General features: G+C 38.2%; 1 protein-coding gene and 1 pseudogene across 6 annotated transcripts in view; one reads left to right on the forward strand and one right to left on the reverse strand.

Annotated features, from left to right (window-relative positions):
- The first annotated feature begins 14,774 nt into the window (after positions 1-14,774).
- Positions 14,775-25,125, forward strand: part of MAK (male germ cell associated kinase) — a 52,949-nt gene continuing 42,598 nt past the window's right edge. For 4 of the 6 annotated variants that reach the window (XM_019752347.2, XM_019752349.2, XM_074335235.1 and 1 more), the window contains exons 1-2: positions 14,775-14,871; positions 21,074-21,392. In XM_019752347.2, coding sequence (XP_019607906.2) covers positions 21,292-21,392 — 101 coding nt within the window. In that variant the 5' untranslated portion in view covers positions 14,775-14,871; positions 21,074-21,291. The other 2 variants (XM_019752348.2, XM_074335233.1) reach the window with 2 other exon arrangements.
- Positions 16,780-17,587, reverse strand: LOC109458553 (large ribosomal subunit protein uL18; annotated as a pseudogene).

A 25,125-nucleotide genomic window follows, 5' to 3' on the forward strand; every position in this document is an offset into this window, starting at 1 on the left:
ATCTGAAGAAAACAAAAAAGAAAGAGAAAGCGAGAAAGAAGGAACGGAGGGAGGGAAGGAGAGAAGGAGAAAGGAAGGAAACCCTACAATTAAAATTCTGTATTGTTAAAGGTGGTGATTGCACAATATTGTGAATGTATTAAAAGCCACTGAATTGTTTACTTTAAAATGGTTAAATTTACATTATGTAAATCTCACCTCAATTTTAAAAAATGTGTGTTAGTTCAGAGGAAGTATTATAATAATACAGAAATAGTGACACCTAAAAATCCTTCTCTTGCTGGTTTATAAAAAACAACATTTGCATTTACTCTTTGGGTTCAGATAATTCATGAGCCACACTAGTCGACTTTGGGGTGGAACGATCCCTGAAATTCCAGAATCAGAAATCTTATATATGATTATTATCTTTGAAATTGACTATGTGCCTTAAGTGAAGTCACACTGAATGTATTTTCCTCATTAGTAGATGGAGATAGAATTGTTGGAAGGCTCAGATGTGGCGATATGTATGAAAGTGCTTTGTATTATTCATTCAGCAAATATGTTTGGAGCTTCTGCTGTGTGCTAGACACTGTCTAGGCACTGGAGATGGAGTCTAGAACAACCGACTCAAATCCCTGCTCTCATTGAATTTACATTCTAGTTACATTCTAGAAGTTGACAACACACAAGATCTCAATAAGAAAACTTATAATATGGCATATCACTACATAAATATTTTTAATCCCACAGGCCCTTTACTCTGTCCAGCATAGACAAGTACTTAGTAGTAAGTGACACATTCTCTCCCCTCAGAAAAACATTTAATCCATTTGTACACTGCCATTTTCTTCATGGCATTCCCCATAAACTTGGACTAAGATGTCCCTGATTTCACATCTACTCTTGCCAAATTTAACAAGAAATTTAATGTTTATTTGTTGCTCTAATTCAAATTCAGACATTCTCACAATGGCACGCAAAACCACGCAACAATAATGAACGCCACTCAGCAAGACACCGCCACACATTGACACGAACACAACTGTGAGACACTGATATATCAAGGTTGTGAAACCTTAGCGAGCTGCTTGTACAGTGCTGCCAACGTAAGTGCACGGTGGCAAGTTTGAGAACTTAATTGGCATTTGTAAATTGTAAAACGTTATTCAAATATAAAGTATTGTTACCTAGCAATTACTCATGAATATAACACAGTGTAATCACTGGCTCACTAACCCCTCTGTTTGAAACACCAAAGATACTTTTTAAAAGATACTTTTAATAGAACACAATTGTGTTTTGGAAAATAGGACATACATAAATGCTAACTTTTTGGTTCTACTGAACTATTTTATTGCTGGTTTTAAATATTAAGAAGTTCAAAGGTTCTCAATTGATTTTAGGCTTGCAAAGTATTATCAATTGGAAGTTCTGAGAAGGCTATGTAATGCCATCTTTGTCAAGAATGCTTATCTTCCCAGGAACAGAAAAGCTTGAATATGAAAATCACAGTCTTAAAGAAGCATGAAGCTGCTACGTCAGCCATCGTCTTGATAGCAATCATGTACTGAAGGACATGCTGCCGATCTTTGGTAAGAAATATGCTGGTAGTTTAAAAATATACGCACTTTTGAACACTCTCTCTCATCAGGAGAAAAAACCTACTATAATATTAACCATTGAAAACCTGATTATTTGCAGATGGAACAATTTGTGGAAAATACAAGGATGAAGGTGTATAAGAAGGAATCCCAAGAATAATGATTATATTAAACTGCTGCAAATCTTGGTATTATGTTGAGGATCAGAACACATGTTTTGCCATTTTGCTGTTAATATCTGCATGTCAGTCCAAAACATACAAATAGAAATATTTGGGGTCATAAAGTACAATATTGCTCTGAAATATTTGGAGTATCAATACTTAAAAGTAAATTCTTGAATATGTGGTACTGGAAATAGTAGAGTGGCTTATAGTAAACTAACTCTCCTTCAGGTAACAATAGTAAACTTTGGGTAAATATAAAGTTTAGCTATTTGAAGGCCCTGGAAAAATCACTAAAGTTAGGTAGACATTGGATGGTGTTTGTCTTTTGAGAGAAGGGAACCACACTGACTGTAGTTCATGTTTATACAGCATGTCTCCTGAGAGCACGCCCCGGCCCACATGGCATAGAGCAGCCAGAACGAGAGCATAATGCTGTAGTGGCTTGTCAGATGATGGAGTCTGGGGCTGCCAAATCAGCTGGAAACTGAAGGGGAGTAGTGGAGAGTCTTAGAAAAGAGGGAGCTGTAGAGAGGAAGCCCAAAGTTTGTGTATAAATTCACTTTAAATTCTTTCCTGATCCGTGAACTCTGCTTGCATAGACGAAACTCCAGGAAGACCAAAGTAAAGCAGCAGATGGAAAGCTGCAAAAGCAGAGCCACCGTCTCCTGTGTTGCCCACTGTAAGGGAGACTGCATTTGGAGTTGGTGTCTCACCAAGTTGGAAGTGTCTGGTTGGCAATGTCGCTTTCCATCAAAACCCTAAAAGGGCCATAGGGAGTAAAGATTGTATCTTTGGTCTAAAAGAATTTACACCAGAACTAATGCAAAACTAAAACAAACATCTTTAAACGAGTAATAGCAAGCATCTTTAAGGTCCAGGTAATTAATTGGTAATTGACTACTGAAAAACCAACACTTAAATTTCCAAAAACAGGTGAAAAATATCAACAGACAGATTTAAAATGCTTGTTGCATCTCAAAATGAGAACTACAGAAAGAATCATACCTATGAGGCTGGACAATTAAGCTCGTGAACTCATCCTGGAAAAAGTGCTACTATTCTGTTTCCCAAAAAATAAGACCTAGCAGGACCATCGGCGCCTTTTGGAGCAAAAATTTATGTAAGACCTGGTCTTATATTATATTAGATAAGACCCAGTCTTATATGATATTAAAATAAGACCGGGTCTTATATTAATTTTTGCTCCAAAAGACTCATTAGAGCTGATGGTCCAGCTAGGTCTTATTTCTGGGGAAACACAGTACATACCTATTGCAAGCGCCTGTAAGGCAGTTGCCACACTTCAGTTTATTCCTGAAAGTCAAGGGGACAATAACCCCTCCGCAGGATCCTACTTCCCTGTGGGGTACTCATGACACGAGTGGGGAACTAAGTCCCAGCACGCAGGTTCAGATAGAGTAACACAGCTTTATTTGGGAGCCAATATCCCTCCAGAGGCCAATGCTCTGGTAAGCACAGAAGGTTATACAGAATAGAATAGAATTTAATAACGAACCAAGTCCCAGAGTCAGTTGAGGTGGAGAAGGTCCCTGGTCTGGGAGAGATGATGGGGCCCATGACAGGTCTGAGGCAAGCTGGTCTTGCAAGGAAGAACTTCAGAGAGTCCTGGAGTATCACGGCTTGCACCTCGTAGAGGATCTTAGCTGGAGTGCCCAGTCAGACTTCCCATGGCATTTTTCTGGAGTTCTGCGTTTATCCTTTGTTCCTTGGACTTGTTTACTTCTTAGGTGATAACTAGAAGTTGTTTGCCAGGAGTTATTTACCTCTTAGGTGGACATGTATATCACTCAATTTTGTTATGCTCAATTTCACACAAAAACATAAACATGTTTACTTTCATGTATATGCTCTAAACACAAATATGTTTACTTTCACTTTACTCTTAGTCTCACACATGTGTGGCCACAGTCCTGTCCCTACTAGTAAACAACTTGTTTTGCAAACATCAATCCAACATATATAATACATTTTATATGCTCTATACAATACCTCATTGCTGAATATCACTATGGTCACCTTCGTATTAGGGATATTGATCTGAAAATTATTTTTCTTATAGTGTTTTGTCAAATTATCATTTTGGGGCTGTGCTGAACTCATGAAAACAGCCAGGAAGTGTTCCCTCCTCTTTTATTTCCTAAAAAAATTTGGGTAGACTGATATTATTCCTAGTCAAAGGTTTGGTAGCAATTCATGGTAAAATCATCTAGACTTAGAGTTTTCTTTGCAGGAAAGTTTTAAATTACAAATTCATCTTCTTTAATAATCAAATTATGGATAACTTTTATTTTATTTTGTGTCAATTTTGATGTTTTTTCCAAGGAATTTTCTCATTTCATCTCAGTTGTCTAATTTACTGTGTTTCAGTTGTTCATGATACATATTTCTTTATCCTTTTGATGCCTTTAAGATGTGTCTTCATTATACCTTCATTTTTGAAAAACATTTCTGCTGGAGATAGAATTCTGGATTGACATGTTTTCTTTTTCTTTCAGAACTTTTAAGATACTATTCTGTCCTCCATTATTTCTAATGAGAAGTTAGAAGTGATTTGTATCATTTTTCCTCATTTATCTGAAGATTTTAAGATTTTTCTCTTTATTTTTATTTTTTCAGCTGTCTGAAAATGATGAGCCAATGAGGTCTGACAATTAAGTTCGCGAACTCTTCCTAGAAAAAGTGCTACATACCTACCTCATTGCTGAATATCACTACAGTCACCTTCAAAGTACTCCCCTTGGGAAGCTATGCACTGACGCCAGCACCTAGTCCACCCTTCAAAGCAATTTTGGAACTCTTTTTCTGGAATGGCCATAAGAGCTGTCATCATATTACCCTTGATGTCCTGAATGTCATCAAAATGTCTTCCTTTCAATATTTCCTTTATTCTAAGGTAAATAAAGAAGTCATTGGGGGCCAGATCAGGTGAGTAGGGAGGGTGTTCCAATACAGTTATTTGTTTACTGGCTAAAAACTCCCTCACAGAGAGTGCTGTGTGAACTGGTGCATTGTCGTGATGCAAGAGCTCCTTTGGGACCATTTTTGCACACACCTTTCTCATGCCAAGATTTTCAGCTAAGATTTTCCTGTTTCTCTATTAATGTTTACTTGGTCTGCTATGCTTCTCACAGTCAGCCAATAATTTTGACGCACAATTCAATGAATTTTTGCAATGTTTTCGTCAGTTACTGGCCACCCTGACCTCTCTTCATCAATGACACATTTTTCTCCCCTCAGAAAAATGTTTAATCCATTTGTACATGGCCGTTTTCTTCTTGGCGTTATCCCCATAAACTTGGATTATCGTGTCCCTTATTTCACTTCTACTCTTGCCAAGTTTAACAAGAAATTTAATGTTTGTTCATTGCTTTAATTCAAGCTCAGGCATTCTCGTATGGCACACAAAAACACGCAACAAAAATAATGAACACCACTCAGCAAGACACCACCACACATCGACACAAAAACAGCTGTGAGACACTGATATACCAAGGTTATGAAACCTTACTGAGCTGTTTGTACAGTGCTGCCAATGTAAGTGCACGGTGGCAGTTCGCGCACTTAATTGTCAGACCTCTGATAATTCAGTTGCTCCAAAGTTAAAAATCTGGAACTGTGTTTGTTGAGGTGAGGAAATGGGGAGCTGTTGAATTTTCTAGCCTCTTAATTTCTAATAAAAACAACAGCAACAAATTCCCAGAACTGTCATTTTTCAGAAGTAATTGTTTATGGGCCAGTTTTGCTTTATTGTATGATCATCTTTAGCTAGCAGAAGTAGTTTAGGCTTGACTTAGCTGCGGATATTTACCATATTCACATTCTAAGCATATTTCCATTGACTCTAAAATGATTCACTAAAAAGCCAGACAACATAAAGAATTCCTTAGAATCAGTATTTTGACATAACAGAATCTTCATTACAGTAGGCAATACATACGATCAGGGAGCCATTACACGCTAATCTTTTGTCTAAAATTACCTCTTATTTTGTCTGTATACACACACACACACACACACACACACACACACAGTATAATAACGGGCTACTGTTTCCTAATCTGATTTTCACTAGCCTGAGGCAACCACTTTCAAATCCTTTGAACATTTCTTTCGATGTTTACCTCCATATTTCTAAACCACAAGTTTAGACTGCTATTTCTTCTTTCTACCCTTATCCTGGGATTTCTTTTTTTTTTCTTTTCCTTTTTATCTCTTTCCTGTGTTAGATCCTCTTTATCCAGGATCCTATGTCTTCATTCTTGATTTATCTCTCCTTTTGGTGGGTAACATTTTCCAGAAACATCCTGAGAAAGGATGCATGGGAGGGTTCACAGAAGAACAGTACACATCTCAAACTTGAGGGATAGCTTGAGTGTCAAATTCAAGGTGGAAATGATTTTTCCTCAGATTTTGAAGGCATTGATCTGTATTTTGTTTGTTTGGATATTTTCCTGGTTTTCAGCATCAGCTTCCATGGTGATTCCTAATCATATGTGTGTGACCTGTTTTTTTCATAGAATCTTCTATTTATCACTAGTTTTCTAAAATTTCACTGTGATGTGTCTTCGTGGTTTTTTTCCCTCCCTGTTCTTTTACTGGGCATTTAGTGGGCTCTTTCAATCTGAAAACAAGTATCCTTCAATTCTCTATTATCCTTGCATTATTTCTTTGATTTTTGATCCTGTTTCTTTTTTTCTCTTCTGCACATTCATTACTTAGACTTGATTCTTTTATTTCCTAATCTTTTCTCTTCTGTTTGTTTTTAAAAACTATATGTTGCATTGTTCAAATTTCCTGTTTACCTTAAACTATTCTATTAATTTATTTTAGATTTCTGCCATCCTAGTTTTATTTCCTAAGAATTATTTACCTCTTGAATATTACTTCCTTTTATAGAATCATCTTCCTGTTTCATTGATACAAATATTTTCTCTTTATGTCTTGAAGAATATTAATTATAATTTGGGCTTGTTTTGCTTTTTTTTTTTTAAATATTTCCTGCATTGCTTTTGTTTCCTTTGAGTCACAGAGTTTCCTCCTGTGTATCAGATTCCTTATTTGTTTGGGGCTTATCAACTGGGGAACTCAACCATCAGTAGCCACAGAGTTTTTTGTTCTAATCCACTTTCCCAGAGGGTAATGTTCTAATCTATCACCTATGTCATAAGCCAGTTGCCATCTTTCTGGAAGCAGAGAAAGTGGCCTCAGGGCTCACCATCCAAAATGCAGTAGCTCACTTAACCTTCCTATTTTTAGCTGGTGCCTTATTCAGACTTCTGCTATCCTAGGTAGGGGCAGTAGCCCCTGGTTGGGTGGGCTAGAGGATAAGATCTGAGGGTCTAACTGCTCCTTTTACAGACTTTCAGCCAACCCTCTTTTCATTGGCCCCACTCCAGCCGCTTTCTGAGGACCCTTGAAACATCCAATAGTGCAACTCCAGTATGAATCAGCTTCCTTCTCCTTTGCCATTTGGTCTTTGCAGTTACGTTTTTATTTTGAAAGGATGATCATTTATCCTCAGGAAAAAATACTTCACTTTTCCTAATGCACCCAAAATTTAGGGTTTGTGAGACTATTCATTAGTAAAGCAAAAATGAGCATGAGTGTTGTTATAATATCTAGTGGACTGGGTGAAGTCTAATTATTAATTTATAACAGAACAAACTTAACACAACAAACTCTTTGCTATGCAAAAACCACAAACCTTGACATTTAAATAAAATCACATCTAAATAAATATCTCTAAAATCTCCATATGAAGCTGATTTAAAACCACACTTACAAAAGCTTGTGTAGTGTTTTAAAAATGTGAAGCTTACACATACCTGTTGTGCTTAAAAAAGCTACACTGATATCCCGAGTTTTTGTACATAACCTCTTCCAAGTGTTCCGTTGTGACCCCACTCAAGAAGCGTGCATTTTAAGAAGTCAAAAAAGATGGGAATGAAAATTGTAATTTCAATAGTTACTTGTCTTTGTGATGTCTTTCTAGTGTTTTTAAATTTTCCACCTCAGAGCTTTTGAGCTTCTTTTGGACAGGAACTTGATGATATATAATATTACAGTAAAATCTTCTAAGTCAGTGAATAAAATATATAAACAAAGTTGCTGGACCTAGAAACATATTGATAAAGATCAGTTCCACAAATTCGTTTGACAGAAACAAACATACCTGAGGTGATATAATTTATTACTTCCTCCTAAGCAGGACAGGCTCTAGACTTATTTGTGACAGGAATGAAGTGAACTGAATAGTCTGTTTAAACATAATGCAGTGAAGTAGTTGCTTCTTGACAGATAAGCCAGATCTCAGGTTCCCAACCCTGTCCTTTCAAGATGGTCACGGTCATCCATTGGGATGTTTTGTGCCTGAAGTTCCAATCAAGTGCCTTTTGATCTCCTAGATAGGGGCCCTCCCTGGCTTCTGCCTGTAGCTTCGGACCTTTCTGAGGTACATGTAGAGGCTTCCAGTATTGGAATGGCATTTAGCCATGATACTGTTGTGTGTCATTGAATGGCACCAACATCCTTGCTCTGGTAAAAAGCTACAAGCTGTGAACACTGGTAAAAACGCAACCCCTCCACACATATGCTCGTTTTAGTGGAAAATCTATTTGCATGATATGAAGTGGTTTTTTTCATTTAGAGAGGAAATTGTTTGTTTGTTTATTTGTGTAGGACACTGGCTTCATCAGTGATTCCAGCTTTCATTTTTATAATAAAGTTTTTGGTTTAAAATAAAGTGGGACAAAATACAGCAAAATATTAAACAGTAAACAGAGGAAGATAATATTTATTTTCTCCTTTTAAACTTGCCTGTGTTTTCTGATTTTTTTCCAATTAATTTATATTTGAAAAAGTCAAAATAAATGTTCTATTTTTTAAAATAAAATTTTACGTGCTTCTAATGCAAAGCAGTTGCTCAGATAAAAGAAATCCAGGAACCAATTTGACGAGACTATCTCTATAAAAGTGAAAGTGAATCAAACCTCGAAGACATAGCCCCTACCAGACTATACATTCCTCTAGCAAAATGCAAATTCCTGTTCTAGAACATGAGTTGCTAGAGGGCAGAGTCTGTATCATTCATTCAACAAATGTTTACTGAGCACCTACTATGTGCCAGGCACTCTTCTACATGTTGTAGAAACCACAATGAACAAATCACATGAAATGCCTGCCCTGTGAAAATTATAATCTAGCAGGGATGGAGAGGAAAACAAATAATGCACAAAACAAATAATTAACTGTATAGTATATTAAAAGGTGGTAAGTGTTATGAAGAAAAATAATACAAGGGGGGTCATTCTTAAAATTATGACCATGTAGAATTTCTTTAGAGTTAAAATTTGATCATGATCTTATATAGTTGATACACTTCTTTAGAAAATAGTTTAATTTAAATCCTAAGGTCAGGGGATAACCCACAAAAACATCATTTGAGGCTAGCTGGATCAGAGTTGGGAATTGAGGAAAAAGTAAAGAGAATGGCATAGTTAGAAGAATGTACTGAACCAGGAATGTTCTGATTCCTTAGTCATTCACTGAAGGTCAGGTTCCCACACTTGGCATTGAGACTGAGGTAGGAAGTTAATGCAGGGCTGGGCTGACTGGATGACCCTTCACCTTGCAATTCTCAGTTGCCAGGGGAAGGCATGGAGATACAGGGCAGCTAACTTCAAATACTGGAAGGGGTAACATGTGAGAGAAAAATATGTCTTCTTAATGGTCCTGTATAAATCAGGGACACTTTCAATTTAAGTAGAAAGGAAAATCAAATGACAAAGCAAAAAGAGGATTTTTCTGGCTCTTCCAGTTGAAAAGATCAGTAATACTTTCAGACATGGCTCAATGCAGCTGCTCAAATGCTGTCATCTGGAAATGATCTCATTTCTTCTCAACCCTGCATCCTTCTGTGTTCATTCTCAGCAAAGATATGCAGCAAAGATGGAGCCCAGTTGCTCTGGATCGTCATTTTCTTAAGTTTCCCTAAAAGAAAGGGAACATCTTTTTCCCAGTATCTCAGAAGCATGTGCCCACCTATGGAAGCTCACCACTGAGACTCTGAGTGGCTCACGTGGACACCCCTGAAGCTGAACCAAAGACAAATGGGTCAGGGGTGTCTCACCAAAGGAAAATTGAGGGAATACCTCAAAGGGAGTAGTAAATGCTGGATAAGCAAAAACAAGAGGTCCTGCAGATCATGCAGAGTAAAATTTAGCGTAACGGTCAAGAACTGCAAAGTAACCTGTTACCATTCAATAAAAAGTGCAATTTAAACCATCAGAACCATCCCAAGTTGAGATTAGAAGAGGCAGTAAATTCTGTCATAGGAGGTTCCATCAAAGACTTACATTTCCAAGTTTTCTAAGGTTTCAATCAATCAACTGAATCAATTCATTTGTGACTGGACACTGCAACGCTTCAATGCAGCTCCACTGTGTCACACTTCTCCATTCCACCATCATATCTTAACCCTGCAACTGCAAACATCTCCTAACTAGTCTCCTAACTTCCCACTTGCCCTTCTCCAAACACTCCTATATTTATTGAGCTCCTGGTGTGTGCCAGGTACTGTTTAAGGGACAGGTACGTTGGTGACCAAACACATAAATCCCCATCTTCAGGGACCTTCCGTTCCAGTGGCGGAGGCAGAAAATAAACAACACATATTGGTAAAATATATGAGATGTCAAATGGTGATAAGCTCTAAAAAGCAAAACATAAAGCATTGGGATGTGCATGCAGTGCTAGCAGTGGGGTAGTCAGGGCAGCCAGAGAAGGTGTCACTGAAAAAGCAATTTTCTCAATCATGACCAAAAAGGAGTGAGGGACTGAGCCATGCAGATATCTGGGGGACGAAAATTCCAAGTAGAAGGAAAGCCAGAAACAGGAGCATTTCAAGCAACAGTGAAAAGGTCGAAGCAGAGCAACTAAAGGAGACTAGCAGGATGAGGTCACATAGATAAAAGGTGGCCAGATGATCTTGAGAGGTTTGTAGGTCATGGTAAAGACCTTGGGAGGGGGAAGGAAGCCTATTTCAGGGTTTTAAACAAAGTGACAAAATCTGTCTTGTGTTTTAACAGGATCCACTTGACTGCCATAAGAATATACTGAATGTGAACAAAGGCTGGAATTTCTATCTTGACAGATCACTGACCACTGCAAGGATCTTACAATTCTTTCATTCTGATTAACCCTAATATTTTGGTTCATACTTTTAATGCCACAAATTAGACTATTGCAATTTTACACTGAGAATATTTATGCATTTATACATGTATGCATTTATACATGCTCACCTTATTTTTTGGCACCTCAGACCTTCCTCCTGGGATTATATTCCTTCTTTCTAAAGTCCAGTCTTTGGAAGTTCCTTTAGAGTAAGTCTGTTGGTTGTAAAATATCTTGGTTTTGTTTTTTAAATCTGAAATTGTCTCTGTTTGCCCTTGTTCTTTTTTTTTTTTTTTTACCTTTTTTTAAAAAATTTTATTTTATTAAATTTATTGGGGTGACAATTGTTAGTAAAATTACATAGATTTCAGGTGTACACTTCTGTATTACATCATCTATAAATCCCATTGTGTGTTCATCACCCAGAGTCAGTTCTCCTTCCATCACCATATATTCGATCCCCCTTACCCTCATCTCCCACCCCCCACACCCCACACCCCTTACCCTCTGGCAACCACCAAACCACTGTCTGTGTCTATGAGTTTCTGTTTCTCATTTGTTTGTCTTGTTCTTTTGATGTTTTTGGTTTATATACCACATATCAGTGAAATCACATGGTTCTCTGCTTTTTCTGTTTGACTTATTTTGCTCAGCATTACTCTCTCAAGATCCATCCATGTTGTCACAAATGTTCCTATATCATCTTTTCTTACCGCCGAATAGTATTCCATTGTGTATATATACCACAACTTCTTTATCCATTCATCTATCGAAGGACATTTTGGTTGTTTCCATGTCTTGGCCACTGTAAACAAAGCTGCAATGAACATTGGAGCACACGTGTCTTTATCTCTAAATGTTTTCAGATTTTTTGGGTAGATACCCAGAAGAGGGATTGCTGGGTCATATGGCAATTCTATTCGTAATTTTTTGAGGAATCTCCACACTGCCTTCCATAATGACTGCACCAGTCTGCATTCCCACCAACAGTGTATGAGGGTTCCTTTTTCTCCACAGCCTCTCCAACATTTGTTACTATTTGTCTTGTTGATGATAGCCATTCTGACTGGGGTGAGGTGATATCTCATTGTGGTTTTGATTTTGTTTGCCCTTGTTCTTGAAACATCGTTTTCTCGGCTACAATTCTGGTTGACAGTTATTTCTTGGCAGTACTTTGAGGAAAAGGTTTCATTATTTTCATTTGCACTTGAGGGGAAATTTTCATTTAGTCTCCTGGCTTCCAGTTTTACTATTAAGAATTTCACTGTCAGTCTAATTGCTCTACCTTTACAGGTCATCTCTCTTTTTTCCCTAGCTGCTTTTAAATTTGCTTTGTCTTTGGCATTCTGCAGTTTTACTACTTGTGTCGAGATGTGAACATCTGTTTACTTGCCCAGCTTGGCATTCTTTGTACTTCCTTTATCTGTGGAGTCATGTCTTCAGTTAGTTGCAGAAAACATTCAGCCACAATTTTGCAAAACTTCGCTGTCCTCTAATCTCTCTATTCTCTACTTCTTAGACTCTATTTCGATATATATTAGACTACTTCTTCCATAATACCTCTTAATCTCTCATTAATATTTTCTATCTTCTTGTCTGTTTATGCTATGTTCTAGGTGATTTCTTCAAATTTGGTGCCAATCCCCTAATTCTTTCTTTGGTTCTAATACATGATTTAACTCATTCATTTAAAAAAATGTTAATAATTATTATATTCATTTTAGCAGTTTATTTAATTATTTCTAATATTCTTGGTCGACTTTGGTTCATTTGTGTGATTCTGTATGCTTTTTTGTATGCTTTTCATACATACTTATTTTATATCCAAGTTAATATTTCCAATTTCTGAAATTCTCAAAAGTCTGAATATGTTGTTGCTTTTTCTGCTAATTCTCACTTGAGAGGGTTCATTTGTCATGTGGTCAAGAGCTCACATTTTATGAAAAAATCTGTAGTCCTAAATTGAGGATGCTTCTCTGAAGATGATCTGTGTCTGTTTCCTCTGGGATTCAGATGATTCTACTGGCCTGGTACCACTTTGGCCCCTTCCCTAGTTCCCTGATTAATTTTCTAGTCTCTGGTCAGCTTAGTCCCATTGCCACTGGTCCAGGCCTAGTCTCCTTGTTGTGCTCAAGCAGGATTTGCCTTTGGCCCAGCTTTGCCTTTCCCATTTGTTTACTCTCCTACTCGAGTACAATGTATGGGAATGCTTGGAGATTCTCCATTCTTCCTATTTCAACAGTGCAATAAAAAGTATGCTTTACACATGATCTAGTTGTTTCCAAGCAGAAGGGTTCTTCAGAGGATCTAGTCAGTCATGCTGTCCTCTTTTTGTCTTCCTCTTTGTTTCTTGGGTTTTTTTTTTTTTTTTTAACCTACCTTTTCTCAGTCTGAAATATTATTTTGAGATCTCCTCCTGGTTCTCTGAATTCTCTTCATTAGTTTTTTTTCTCCATCACCTCCATTTTTCTCTCCCCACTCTTTAGAAGATGGAGTTTTCCAGAATCTCAGCCCTTGTTTCTTTTTAGTTTATCTCGTCTACACCCATGACTTCATTCACAGTATTCCAATATTTCTGTATTTCCAGCTCTAACATAACCCAAAGTTACAAATCTACATTTCAAGTTGTCTTCTTGTGACCTCCATTTGAATTTTCCTCAAACTCAAAATTTTCAAAACTGGCCCTATAATCTCCCCCACCCTCTCTCCTCAAATCTGCTCCTCTTCCAATATTTTCCAACTTATTTGTGGATACCACTATCTATCACTCATCTAAGCCATATGGTCCTATGAAATTTAACTACAAATATTCCTTGAAATCCATCCCTTTCTGTCTTATTTCCATCATCACTGATATAGTTGGATTGTCATTTCTTCCTGATAAATTACAATAGTCTCTGTTTCTTTCTCTTGTCTCCATACTCACTGCTCAAATCCACCTACCCACTGCTGCTCTTGTGATCTTCCTAAAATGCAAACGTGAACATGTCACTCCTCTGTGGAAAATTCTTCAGTGGTCCCCTATCACTGCATCATATGGCTTAGGTTTCATAACAGTGCATACAAGACCTTCATGATCTAACCTATGCTTTTTATTTTGTCTGCCTATTTCACTTTAAACTGTAAGAGGGCCATGAGCATGCCTGTCTTGCTACCTTGGCATTAATCTCAGTGCCAAGCCCAGAGCCTGACACCTAATAGATAATTACTAAATGGATACATCACTGCCTCATGTATTAGAAACTCTTTACGCTAGTCAATCTGAACTTTTTTTTTGCAGTAACACAAGTGTACCCAACTCTCACAACTCTAGGCTAGCTACTATTTACTAATTTATTCAAACATTCATTCATTTATCTTGTAATTACTACAATCTAAAACTGTGAATGGTGCAGAGTAGGTGCTCTGAATGAATAAATGAAAATGAACTTAGAAGTTTGGCCTAGGGGATAACACATACCCGAGGAATTAACCAATGTAAGGAATTGTAATACAAGAACAGTTTTTCTCCAGGCGGTATTTGCATAAACAAATACAAATATAAGGCAAACCTATGCCTTTCTCTTTCCCTTCCCGAGTCTGGGAACCAGATTTAGTGAATCAAACTTTGTAGAATGAATCAGAGCAAAACCAAGCAAAATAAAGGGCAAACCAACCAACTTTCTATAAAGAACTGAAAAGGAATCTCCGAAACCCCAAATCTAAACGGCAGAAATCTGAAAGGTCTCGATAGATGCCTAGGTATTCCCGGAAACCCCGTCCTAAGAAGGCGGGGCATGCAGGAGGGGGAAGGCTAGTCCTGCTCGACCACGCCCCCTATGGGCCGGTGTAAGCGTCGAGCCGCGCCGGAGCTGGCGTTCCCCTGCCGTTTCCTAGGAGATGAAACACACAAGACGCCAGAGCTTCACGAGGGAGCGAACGAGGTAAGCGGCTGGCTGGGGCCGGTAATCCCGAGCCGGCTGCGGGGCTGCCATCCTACGTCCACCCAGCCCGAGCTTGTCCTGTGACGCTGGCCGGGCATGTCCCCGCGGCGCTCTGTCCCACCAGGGCCAACCTCTGCGGAGAAGGGGCCTAGACACTGGTAGGGGAAGGGACGGGAGGGAGGAGATCCCGGGAGAGGCGGAGCGGGCGGGAGGGGTCGGCCTGCGGCTGCTGCAGTGGATGCTGTCTAAGGCCCCCTCTACCACTTTTCCTGCGCTCCTAGACGGCGGGGGTCGGTCCCCGGTGGGGGATGACGACGGGACATCTGTCAATCTGAGGGACCCTGCCCCCGAACCTCTTCCCCAGGGTCCCCCCGCCTCCCGCCACACACACGCGCACACACACACACACACACACACACACACACACACACTACACCTCCTCCGCTCCCTCTACTGCTTAAGGGGAAACTACTTTTAGGAGTGAGGGGCGTGGTCGGGTCTCGGAAAGAGCGAATTGAGTTCTGAAGTGCTACAAAATAAAAAAGGCAGAAGTCTTTTTAGGAGTCTTTTAAGGGCTCCGGTTTGCAGAAAAAGAATCAGAGCGTCCGTGTAATGAAAACTTTCTTTTACTGCAAATAAGACGGGTGGGAAAGTAAACCAATAAAACTGATTTTCAGTGGTTTGTAATCTCTATTCTAAAAGGAAAGAGATTTATGTATTTGTGTTTCGATAATCTTTTTAAATCAGCAGATATTTGTTCTAGTGATAACGGAATTCTCATGGAGCAGTTATCGGACTTATTTTAATCAGAAAAACAACACATTGAGTCAATATAGTGGTGGAGGCAAAAGTTACTTTTCAGCCTTTTGGCCTTTATCTTTCCCATCCTCCGGTTGACCGCTGAGTGATGGGGACAGGAGATATTCCTCTGAAAGCGGCCACTTGCTACCTACGCGAGGGTGGTCTTGGAAAGGGTGTTTTATCTCTTCGTTGGGATACGTGTGTTTTTTTCTTTTTCTTTTTTTTTTTTTTTTTTTTGTTCTTGTTTAGTTTTAAAATGATTTGTGAATATTACCACAAAGCACTAATGCTTTTATATTTTAACACAGAATCTTTGTTTTCCCATTGTAAAAGCTCCCCTTTTAATTTCTGTAAACATATGACTTGGTTAGTTTGACATCTTTTTCCTGTTTTGCTTTTTAAACAATTAAGTGATTCTTAAGACACTACTTTTTTCTTAAACGTTAATGCAAGCCTAGGAGTGATTACAGTAGGTTCTACAAAGCAAGTTGAAGACATCCAAATGACATCTGTTCAGTGATTGGCAGACACAAATTTCACCCTCCCTTTGACCTCTATGTTAATCTTCTTTACTCCTATCTAAATCCCTTATTAACTGGCAGAAGCTGTGGAGAATGAAGCTCAAGTTTACAGTCATTGTACACTTAGATAAGCAGCAATTGTACTCTTAGATAAATAAGAAAACTAGAATGGGAGAGAAATTATATGGGTATTTATTTAATGTAGGTCTATACTAAGCCTCTAAGTAAATGTCTTTTTCTTTAAATCAGAATATAAGTTTTGTTTAATACATAGGAAAGTAAGTAAATATTGTAGCTTGATTGTAGAAAATTCCAAGTTCTGTTAAATTAATTGAGGATCATAGTTCTATAACATGTACTAGTGTTTTGCCTTGATATACATATATATGTATATATATACATACATGTACATAAGAAATCTTGTTAATGCTTGCAAATTTTGCAGAATTAGCTTTCTATAGGTCAACAGAGAAGAATATGTAACTTGTAGAGAAATATTATTGTGTGTGAACTGGGGACCCATAGGCAGTCTGTGTTTCTTTTTTTCTTTTCTTTTTTTTAGCTGCTTAATAAGTTTATTTTTGTCTTAATATGAAAAATCTTCATAGAAAATTATTGTTTGGTTTATTAACTTAGCAGCCTGTTCCTGAGCTCTGAGGAAGCTTTTGCCTTCTTCTGCTCTACCCGATCTTTCTTCTGGGCAAGAGACATTTTGGGATGGTTCACCTCTTCTTTTTAACTTCTTTCTTAGGCTTCTTCTCATAGACTGGATTCTGTCATATAGCAGCGTTAGCTTTCTTATACATCTCCTCCATGCCTGGAGTTACGTTGTTCTTTATGTATTGAGAGAATTGTTTCTTGTAAGCGTCTTCATCTTCTTCCATTAGATAACGCATCCGCAGCTCCCTTCAGGGCCCCCAAACTCTATTTCCAGTAGTAGTTCTGGCAAGCCTTGCATCCAAATAGGTGAAGGCACCAGGTTGACCATCAATGCTTTCCACATTGTATTCATCTCCAGTCACCTCCACTTGACCTTCATAGATCTTGTCCATGCCAAACCTATTGAGAAGCCTGCGGGCCAGCAGCAGGCCAGTACAATATACTGCAGCATAATTTGTCAGGCCACCCTTCACGCAATACTTCAGGAGTTCATGGGCATACGCTGCACAGACTATCATATCTCCTTTTATATAGGCATAAGCAGTTAGACAAATGATATCTCTGTTGGTTATATGAACTATCGTCCTATATTTGGGTGTGTTGTACTTATATTTATACTGAATTACCAAGCGTTTCCGGGCATAGTAATCAGTTTTACACTTTTGCCGTCTTGTAAATTTCACTTGGTGTCTCTTGAAGTTGGGCTTATTCTTTACAACTTTAACAAACCCCATCCTGTGGAACAGAGACCCGCGTCCACCGCTCCCCACAGACCTGCATTCTGTTTCTTAAGTTACATGTGCTGCTTTTTTTGACTAGTAATCAGTTTAGGACCTTGCTATGTTATACTGATAAAAAAAAAAAATAGGTGTTTATGTGTTATCCGTCAGTGGGTACATAGGAATATGATTTTTTTAAAAAAACCTTTACCTTTGTATCTATGCCTCTTTACATTAGGCCGTTATCCTTGTATTTTCAGAGAGATGAGGGGACAGCGAAAGTGGCTTGCTTCTCACCCTGGAGAGCTATTTAATCTGTAATTAATATGATTCAAAAGAGGCCTTTCTAAAGTTATTTGGGAGCATAGTATATAAATTTGTTTTACCTAAAGGTCAGGTAGGATTTAAACTAGACAGATTCTCTCAGAGCCACAAATCTGCCTTTTTGAAATCTATGCCATATCCTTAATCTTCACGACCACCTCCCAAACGAGAGAAGCTGGGAAATGACCATGTCCCTTGTTTATTCTTCTCTGAATATAAGTACACCATACGGTATAGCCATCCTCACTTTAAAATACATTTGTGTTCAGTGTATATTTGAAGGTTGGTTGGTTTGGCTTGGAATTAAGTTTCCAATAGCTACTCTAAACCTGGTTGGGCTTCCATGCCAAACACAGAAAAGTCATCAATGACTGAATAATTGTTGTGCTAATCGTACTGGTGTTGGTGATGCTTGGTGGTCTTAATAATGGAAGAGAAAGAGACAATGGATTCCACTTTTGCAGATTAAGTCACTGCAAGGTACAGTTTTGACTACTCTTTCTGGCACCCTCTTACCTCTGGACTTCTGTTCCCACCTGGGCACCTCCATCTTTCATTCCCTTCTCAAGCAATGTGTTCTTTTACAGAATTGCCTATATTACTTTCTACCTCTCAGACCCTTAATGCTTGTCCTCAGTTAGGTGTTAACTTGAAAATAATTGTTGAATATGCAAAAAAATTGCAAAGGAAAGATGGTGCTATTATCCCATTAAATTTCTTAATTAAATAATTTCCTGGGTGAGGTTAAAAAAATAATTTTCATGATGGGAGCTCCAACTCCCTTCTCCCTTAGACTTCCTTTCCCTTCACTGTTTTGGGCCTATTGTTTTTACAGTGTCCTTCAGTTATAGGATAAGCTAGATGTAGCCCTAAGGTTTTGTTAGGTAGGAAGCACCATTTGCATTTTCCAGTTAGTCAGTAGCATCTTGGTGTTTTAAGGTTGGGAGTTGGGCTAGAAAGATGGAGGGGGGGGGCCGGGAGGGGGGAGGGGCAGGCAACTATTGTTGTGTGATAGATTCTACATGTTTTTGGAGCAAAGAGAGGTGGTTCCTTACAATCAGTTCCATTAATGATTGTAAAAGCCAATAATGGGTTCTTTAGAAGTTAAGGACTACACTAAAAAAACAACAACAAAAAAAACAACAACACAGCTCCTGGTTAATGGACTCCATCTTTGATTCTCTGAATGATCATAAATAGGTCATTTAATCCTTCTGTGTTTTATTTTACAATTTTACTGGAATAATGAACATCATAGCCTTTGGACAAATATGTTCTCTATATTGTTACTTATGCAATAAACCTATAGAGAGCACCATTTCCTTAAAAGAGATAGGTGTGTGTCACCTTAAATAGGGTAGGTAGAAAAGAATGTCAAGCAGTTTAACATGTTGATAGTGAGTTGCAAAATACTGCTTTAATAAAATTCTAAGTGATCAGAAATACATAATATATTTCAGCCCATAATACATTTCAGCCCATACATAGCACATAGTATAAAACAACCCAAAAGATCTTTCAAAATTATATTTCCTTATACAAATAAAGGAAAAATTAAGAAAAGCAAATACATGTTTTGGTCAGGAGCTCTGCAGAGGGATGTTGCCTTTCTCTATATTAATACCTTAATATTTAAACTCTGTGTCTATGTATAATGTAAAGACCATTTGCAAAAAAAAATGCATTTTTAGGCAAAGTGTGAACCATTTGCTGGCATTTGATAAGATCATTTGCTCAGACTTAAGCTGAAAGAAATGAATGAATCCCTGCTTAGAACTGGAATCTACTATCGTGATCTCTTTCAAGATCTTGGCCAGAGTTAGCATAGCCTACGTTATTTCACATGTGCCTTCGAAGGGGTTATTTTCTGTATGAAGTAAAATAAATGATAAGTTATTATAATATACACTCTCTGTTATTGAAAAGCCCCACTGGGTTCTTCCAAAGTCTCCTGTGGACAAATACATTCTCTGTATAGGAAACAACATAGTTTTACTGTAGTTCTCTACACTTGTTTATTCTTTCTCCAGAAAGCCTGTTTTTAGAAGTCTTAGATACTTTGACAACTACATCACATCCTTGTAGGTCCTAAATTTATGCATAAAATAGAGAAGCTGTTTCTATGATTTTATTTTATGGAAATATTTTGTGGAAATGCAGCAGTGGTATACAGTAAAAGAAAAATGATCTGTGAATGAAGTGCCAAAGTATAAAAGGCATTTTAAAACAAAGTATTTTAATGATGCCAAACATTTTATTACCATCTGCAACTAAGCATAAAACCTTATAACAAAATGATGGAGATTCTTCAAAGCAAATTAAGAATGATAAATAGGTGTGAACTGAGAAATAGTTCCTTGAAATGTGGAACTAAGACAGAACAATGGGAGGAAACTTGAATATTGTTGTAATGAGGTAGGCACTAAGGCTAGTGCTTTGTTTTTCTTTAGTTGTAGTAATATAATCAGAACCTATTGAAACCTGTGCCCTTCAAATATATACAGATCCATAATCCCTTATCTGTAGTTTTAAAATCCACAAAGCACTGAAAGATGAAATTTTAAAAATAAATTTGTGCAAAACTGTTTTGCAACAAAACATGACCCAAATGATGTGAGGCCATTTATAGTCTTTATTTATTTTACTTAGTATATTTTTCATACATGTTTCTGTGGTACATTAAGAGGCTAATGCAAAGCATTACATAACATAAGGTATGTGCTCTATATTACTTTCCTCAAATATGAAAATTCCTGATTCCAAACACATCTGGCCCACAAATTTCACATAAGGGATTGTGGGCCAAATAAAATCTGATGCAGAAATTGCTTCAGAAAATGGATGTACTGAGTATAATTGAATGATTTTCCAAGGTCTGGTCTGGAATAATATAGATTATAGTCAATAAAAAGAAATCATACAAATCATTAAGCCAACATTTATTGAACATTCATGGAATAAATGGTACAGTACCATGTAAACGAAGCATTCACCAAATGAGTATTATCAGTTGGTTATATGTGAACTGCATTCCACACAGCACAAATGATTTATTGACAAATGTTTAACACATTGGTATTTATGTTACTTATAACTTTTCCCTGTGTAGTAAGTTAGCGGTAAAATTTTTTGTAGAGATTCTTTAATGAAAATTCCCTTTATTCTCATTTTTTGTAGAGTGTTCATAAGGATGGAAGCACTGTTTCCTTGCCGCTGTAGCTCATGAACCTTCAGATTCTTGGGGAAGAGCCTATGTGAAATGATGACAAATCTACCACCAGTGTAGCAACAACAGTCTAAGGGCAAAAACAAACTTTAAAAAAAGAAGCATTGACATTCATATTCAGCAAAGAAGCCATTGCAATCAGCAACTTCTGCTGCCTTATCTTTCAGAGATGAAACGGTACACAACCATGAGACAACTGGGGGACGGCACCTATGGGAGTGTGCTGATGGGCAAGAGTAACGAATCTGGGGAGCTGGTGGCCATCAAAAGGTACTGTGTTCAGCCTGCAAAGTTTACGTTTGAAGCTGGTCTTTCCTTTCCTTTGCTTGCTTGAGAAACTGAAGGTACTGTATGGGATTTTTTCAGAGTTTAAAGTTGAGTGCATAGTAGAGCTTATTATTTCATTAAAACAATAGGCCTCAAAATCAGGTGGTATTCATAATATCAATTTGAGTTCTGATGGCAAATGGTATTTGACTAAGCTTACCAGTTAAATAGAATTAATTATTATTAATTTATTTATTTTCAATATACTGTATTTATTATCTATTAATATTATATGTAAAAAAATTATCCCAAAGCTAAAATAAGAACAAACACCATGTTTCACCAAAAATAAGACCTAGCCAGACAATTGGTCCTAATGCATCCTTTGGAGCAAAAATTAATATAAGACACAGTACATTATATTATATTATATTATATATTACATATATATAATATTATATATATGATATATTATATCCTGTGTCTTCACATGATCTTTCCTCTGTGTATGTCTGTGTCCTGATTTCCTCCTCTTATAAGGACACCAGTCATACTTCTTTTAGGACCTACCCCAAAGACCTCATTTAACCTTAATCACCTTGTTAAGGTCTATCTCCAAATACATTCACACTCTGAGGTACTGGGGGTTATTAACATACGGAGGTGGGGGGGTGGGCACAATTTGGCCCACAACAGGATGTTGTAACAAAGTTTAAGCCACAGACCCTGTGGCTTAAACAACAGAAACTTATTGATGTACAATTCTGGAGGCTAGAAGTCTAAAATGTGTCAGCAGGGTTGGTTCCTTCTGAGGGCTGTGAGAAGAGGCCATCAGCATATAATTTAGGAATGCTTTGGTATATGAAGTAAGGAAAACTAACCAAAAGTAACTTAATAGAGATTTATTTTTCTCTCATAATAAAGCAGCCCAAGGCTGGTACCTTGTCTCAATGCTGTTATCACAGACCTAGGCTCTTCTGTCTTCAAAAAAATAGCAGCCACACCTCCAGACATTAAGTCTGAGTTCCAAGCAAGAACACATGGGGAAAAGCTGAGGCAGTCAGTTACTGCACTGTTTTCTAATTGGGGAAGCAGAAGCTTTCCCACACCCCTATCCAGACTTCTGGTTACTTCTCATTGGCCAGTGTGTGTCACATGGCCCGTCTATCTATAAGGTAGACTGGGTAACCGAGGACTCAGCTGGGCATATTGTATCCTGTATAAACGCCGAGTTATGTCAGTGAAGGGGAAGAGTGGCCTTTGCATTGCCAACTCACACATTCAGTATCCACTACGTGCCAGACTGTCCCTAACTTAAGTAAGGACAGAGGAAAAATGAATGAGAAGAGAAGCTGGAACATGGAAGGCTTGAAGAAAACCAAAATACTCACTCAGCACAGAACTGTTAAGCTCCTGTTACACTGGGCATTCAGGACAAAATGGGGATGAAACAGATGAGTTACAATGCAGTGAGGAAGGCCAACAAATTAGACAAGTCACAACATCAAATATGTTCAGTTCTACAATGGGGGAATACTGGATCCTATGGGAGCATAAAGAAGCAATGCTGGAGAAATATCTTGGAAGGCTTCCCACAGAAAAATGAGATCTCAAGAATGAGAAAAAATTATCAAGAAAAAGAGGAGAGGGAAGAATGTTCTAGGGCAATAGGCACATGTACGAAGGTGTGGAGGCGAGAGAGAATGTGAAGGCTTGGCTGGGGCTGAGTAATGGAAAGAAGTGAGGAGGCTGGAGTGTAGACTGTGATTGGGTGAGAGAAGGGACATGAGGTGAAAGGGTGACGTCATAAAGCCAGATTAAGGAAGCTGTACGTCTTGAGGACTAGAAGGTGATGAAGGATTTTAAGCAGGAGAATTAATGTGATCAAATGTTGATTTAGAAGTCCCTTTAGCACAAGAGTGAAGACTTGATGAAAGAGGTCAAGACTAGATGCAAAGTGACAGTTAGGAGATTGGTCAGCCATCTTGGTTAGAGGTGGTGGAGGCCTGATCTAGGAAAATAGCATTAGGTTTAGACATAAACGGAAGCATTCAGGGGACACTTAGGAAGCAGGCTCTATAGGAACTGGGGGGAGGAGTAAAGAATGGGGAAGAGTCCAGGCTAACTTTTGGGATTCTGGCTTAAATGGGTAGTGGTGGTGCCATTTGCCATGACAAAAAGGGGCAAAATCACAGGTTTAGGGGTAAAGCTGATTAAAATTTTGTACCTAATGACTTTGAGGTGCCCATAGGCAATTGAATATTTGCATTTAAAGGTCAAAAACAGAGGTCTGGGCTGGTGATTTGGGAATTGTTAGTTTATAGATGGTAATTGAAGCTACAGAGAAGGAAAAGAAATGAGGTCTTCATACACTAAGTAACCCCAGCATATAAAGGATGGGCCCTAGAATAGGGTCTTACAGAGAAGACAGAAGGAGGCACCAGAGAAAACCAGGACAGTGTAGAAAATATCTCAACCCAAAGGAAAGATTGAAAGAAAAAGTGCTCAGCTGGAAGATATGTAATATATAATGCTGAAAAACATCTGGGTTTGTTAGGAATGTTTCTTGCTGCAAGTAGCAAATAAATTAACTAATAGCAAGTACAGAACCAATGACTTAAATAAGAAGTTTTTCTTACATATCAAGAAATCTGGAGTTTGATGATTTGAGGGCTCTTTCAATGGCTCAAATATGTACTGAATTCAGGCCTTTTCTACTTTCTTCACACTGAGTTGCTGGCATTTGTTTGTCCTCAGATGTGTCACTTAATGGCCACATTATGATTACTTCACTTCTAGGCATTACATCCATGTTCAAGGTGGGAGGAAGAGAGAATAATATGAGCAAACACGTCTCTCAAATTTTATCAGGAAGTAAAATTTCTTTACCAGAAGCCCCCAAGTACTAACTTCCCCTAATACCTTATTGGCTAGAACTGGATCACGTGGTCTCTCTTATGTCCAAGGGAGGCTAGAAATGGACTTCTGGTATCCAAACAATATTATCTGCTATGGTATTTCTTGGATTTGGGGAGTAGGACATAATTAGTGGCTGCAGTGAGACTTGTGCCAGTGGAATAGAAGAGGAGATAAGCCAGATTGCATGTGGGCAAGAAGTAGTAAAAGGTTGGGCAGTCAAGCATTGAGCTGTGAATAGTTTTGGAGGACAGGTTACTGAGCTGCTAAGAAAGTCACAGGATTGCCAAGCATCAGTAGGTGTCCCCTGAGATTACATGGCATGAATGCAAAAGTAGAGCTAGTGAGAGCATTTAAATGATTTTCCTTCCTGCCTTCACTAATCTGTGCTGAGAGCAGAGACTAGAGGATGGCAAGACAGGAGTGGTGGGATGTTGGGAGAGGGGAACATTCAGATTACGTATGTGCTCTTGAGGAGATAGTGGTGGAAAGGCTGATTGTGGGATCCACGCTGGAGGACCATGCAAGAAAAGCCAAGGGTTGAACAAGTAGATGTAAACAGTAGATGTAAGGATGATAAAACGTTAGGAGCTCATGGTCAGAGTCTGTAGTTTTAAAGGTTGAGATTTTAGAGAGTAGATCCACTCCTCATGATAACGAGGTGTTTATGAGTGACTGGTGGGAGAGAGGTGAACATCTCTTTGAAGGTAAGAACTGTGAAACCAGGCTACTGGCAGGATTATTACTATGAGTGTTCACTCTAGCCATTACTTTTTGAGGTTCTGGACGAGACAGAATCTTAGGATAGTTTTTGATCTTG

The sequence above is a fragment of the Rhinolophus sinicus genome, linkage group LG06 (genome assembly GCF_036562045.2).
Source record: "Rhinolophus sinicus isolate RSC01 linkage group LG06, ASM3656204v1, whole genome shotgun sequence".
NCBI lineage: Eukaryota > Metazoa > Chordata > Mammalia > Chiroptera > Rhinolophidae > Rhinolophus > Rhinolophus sinicus.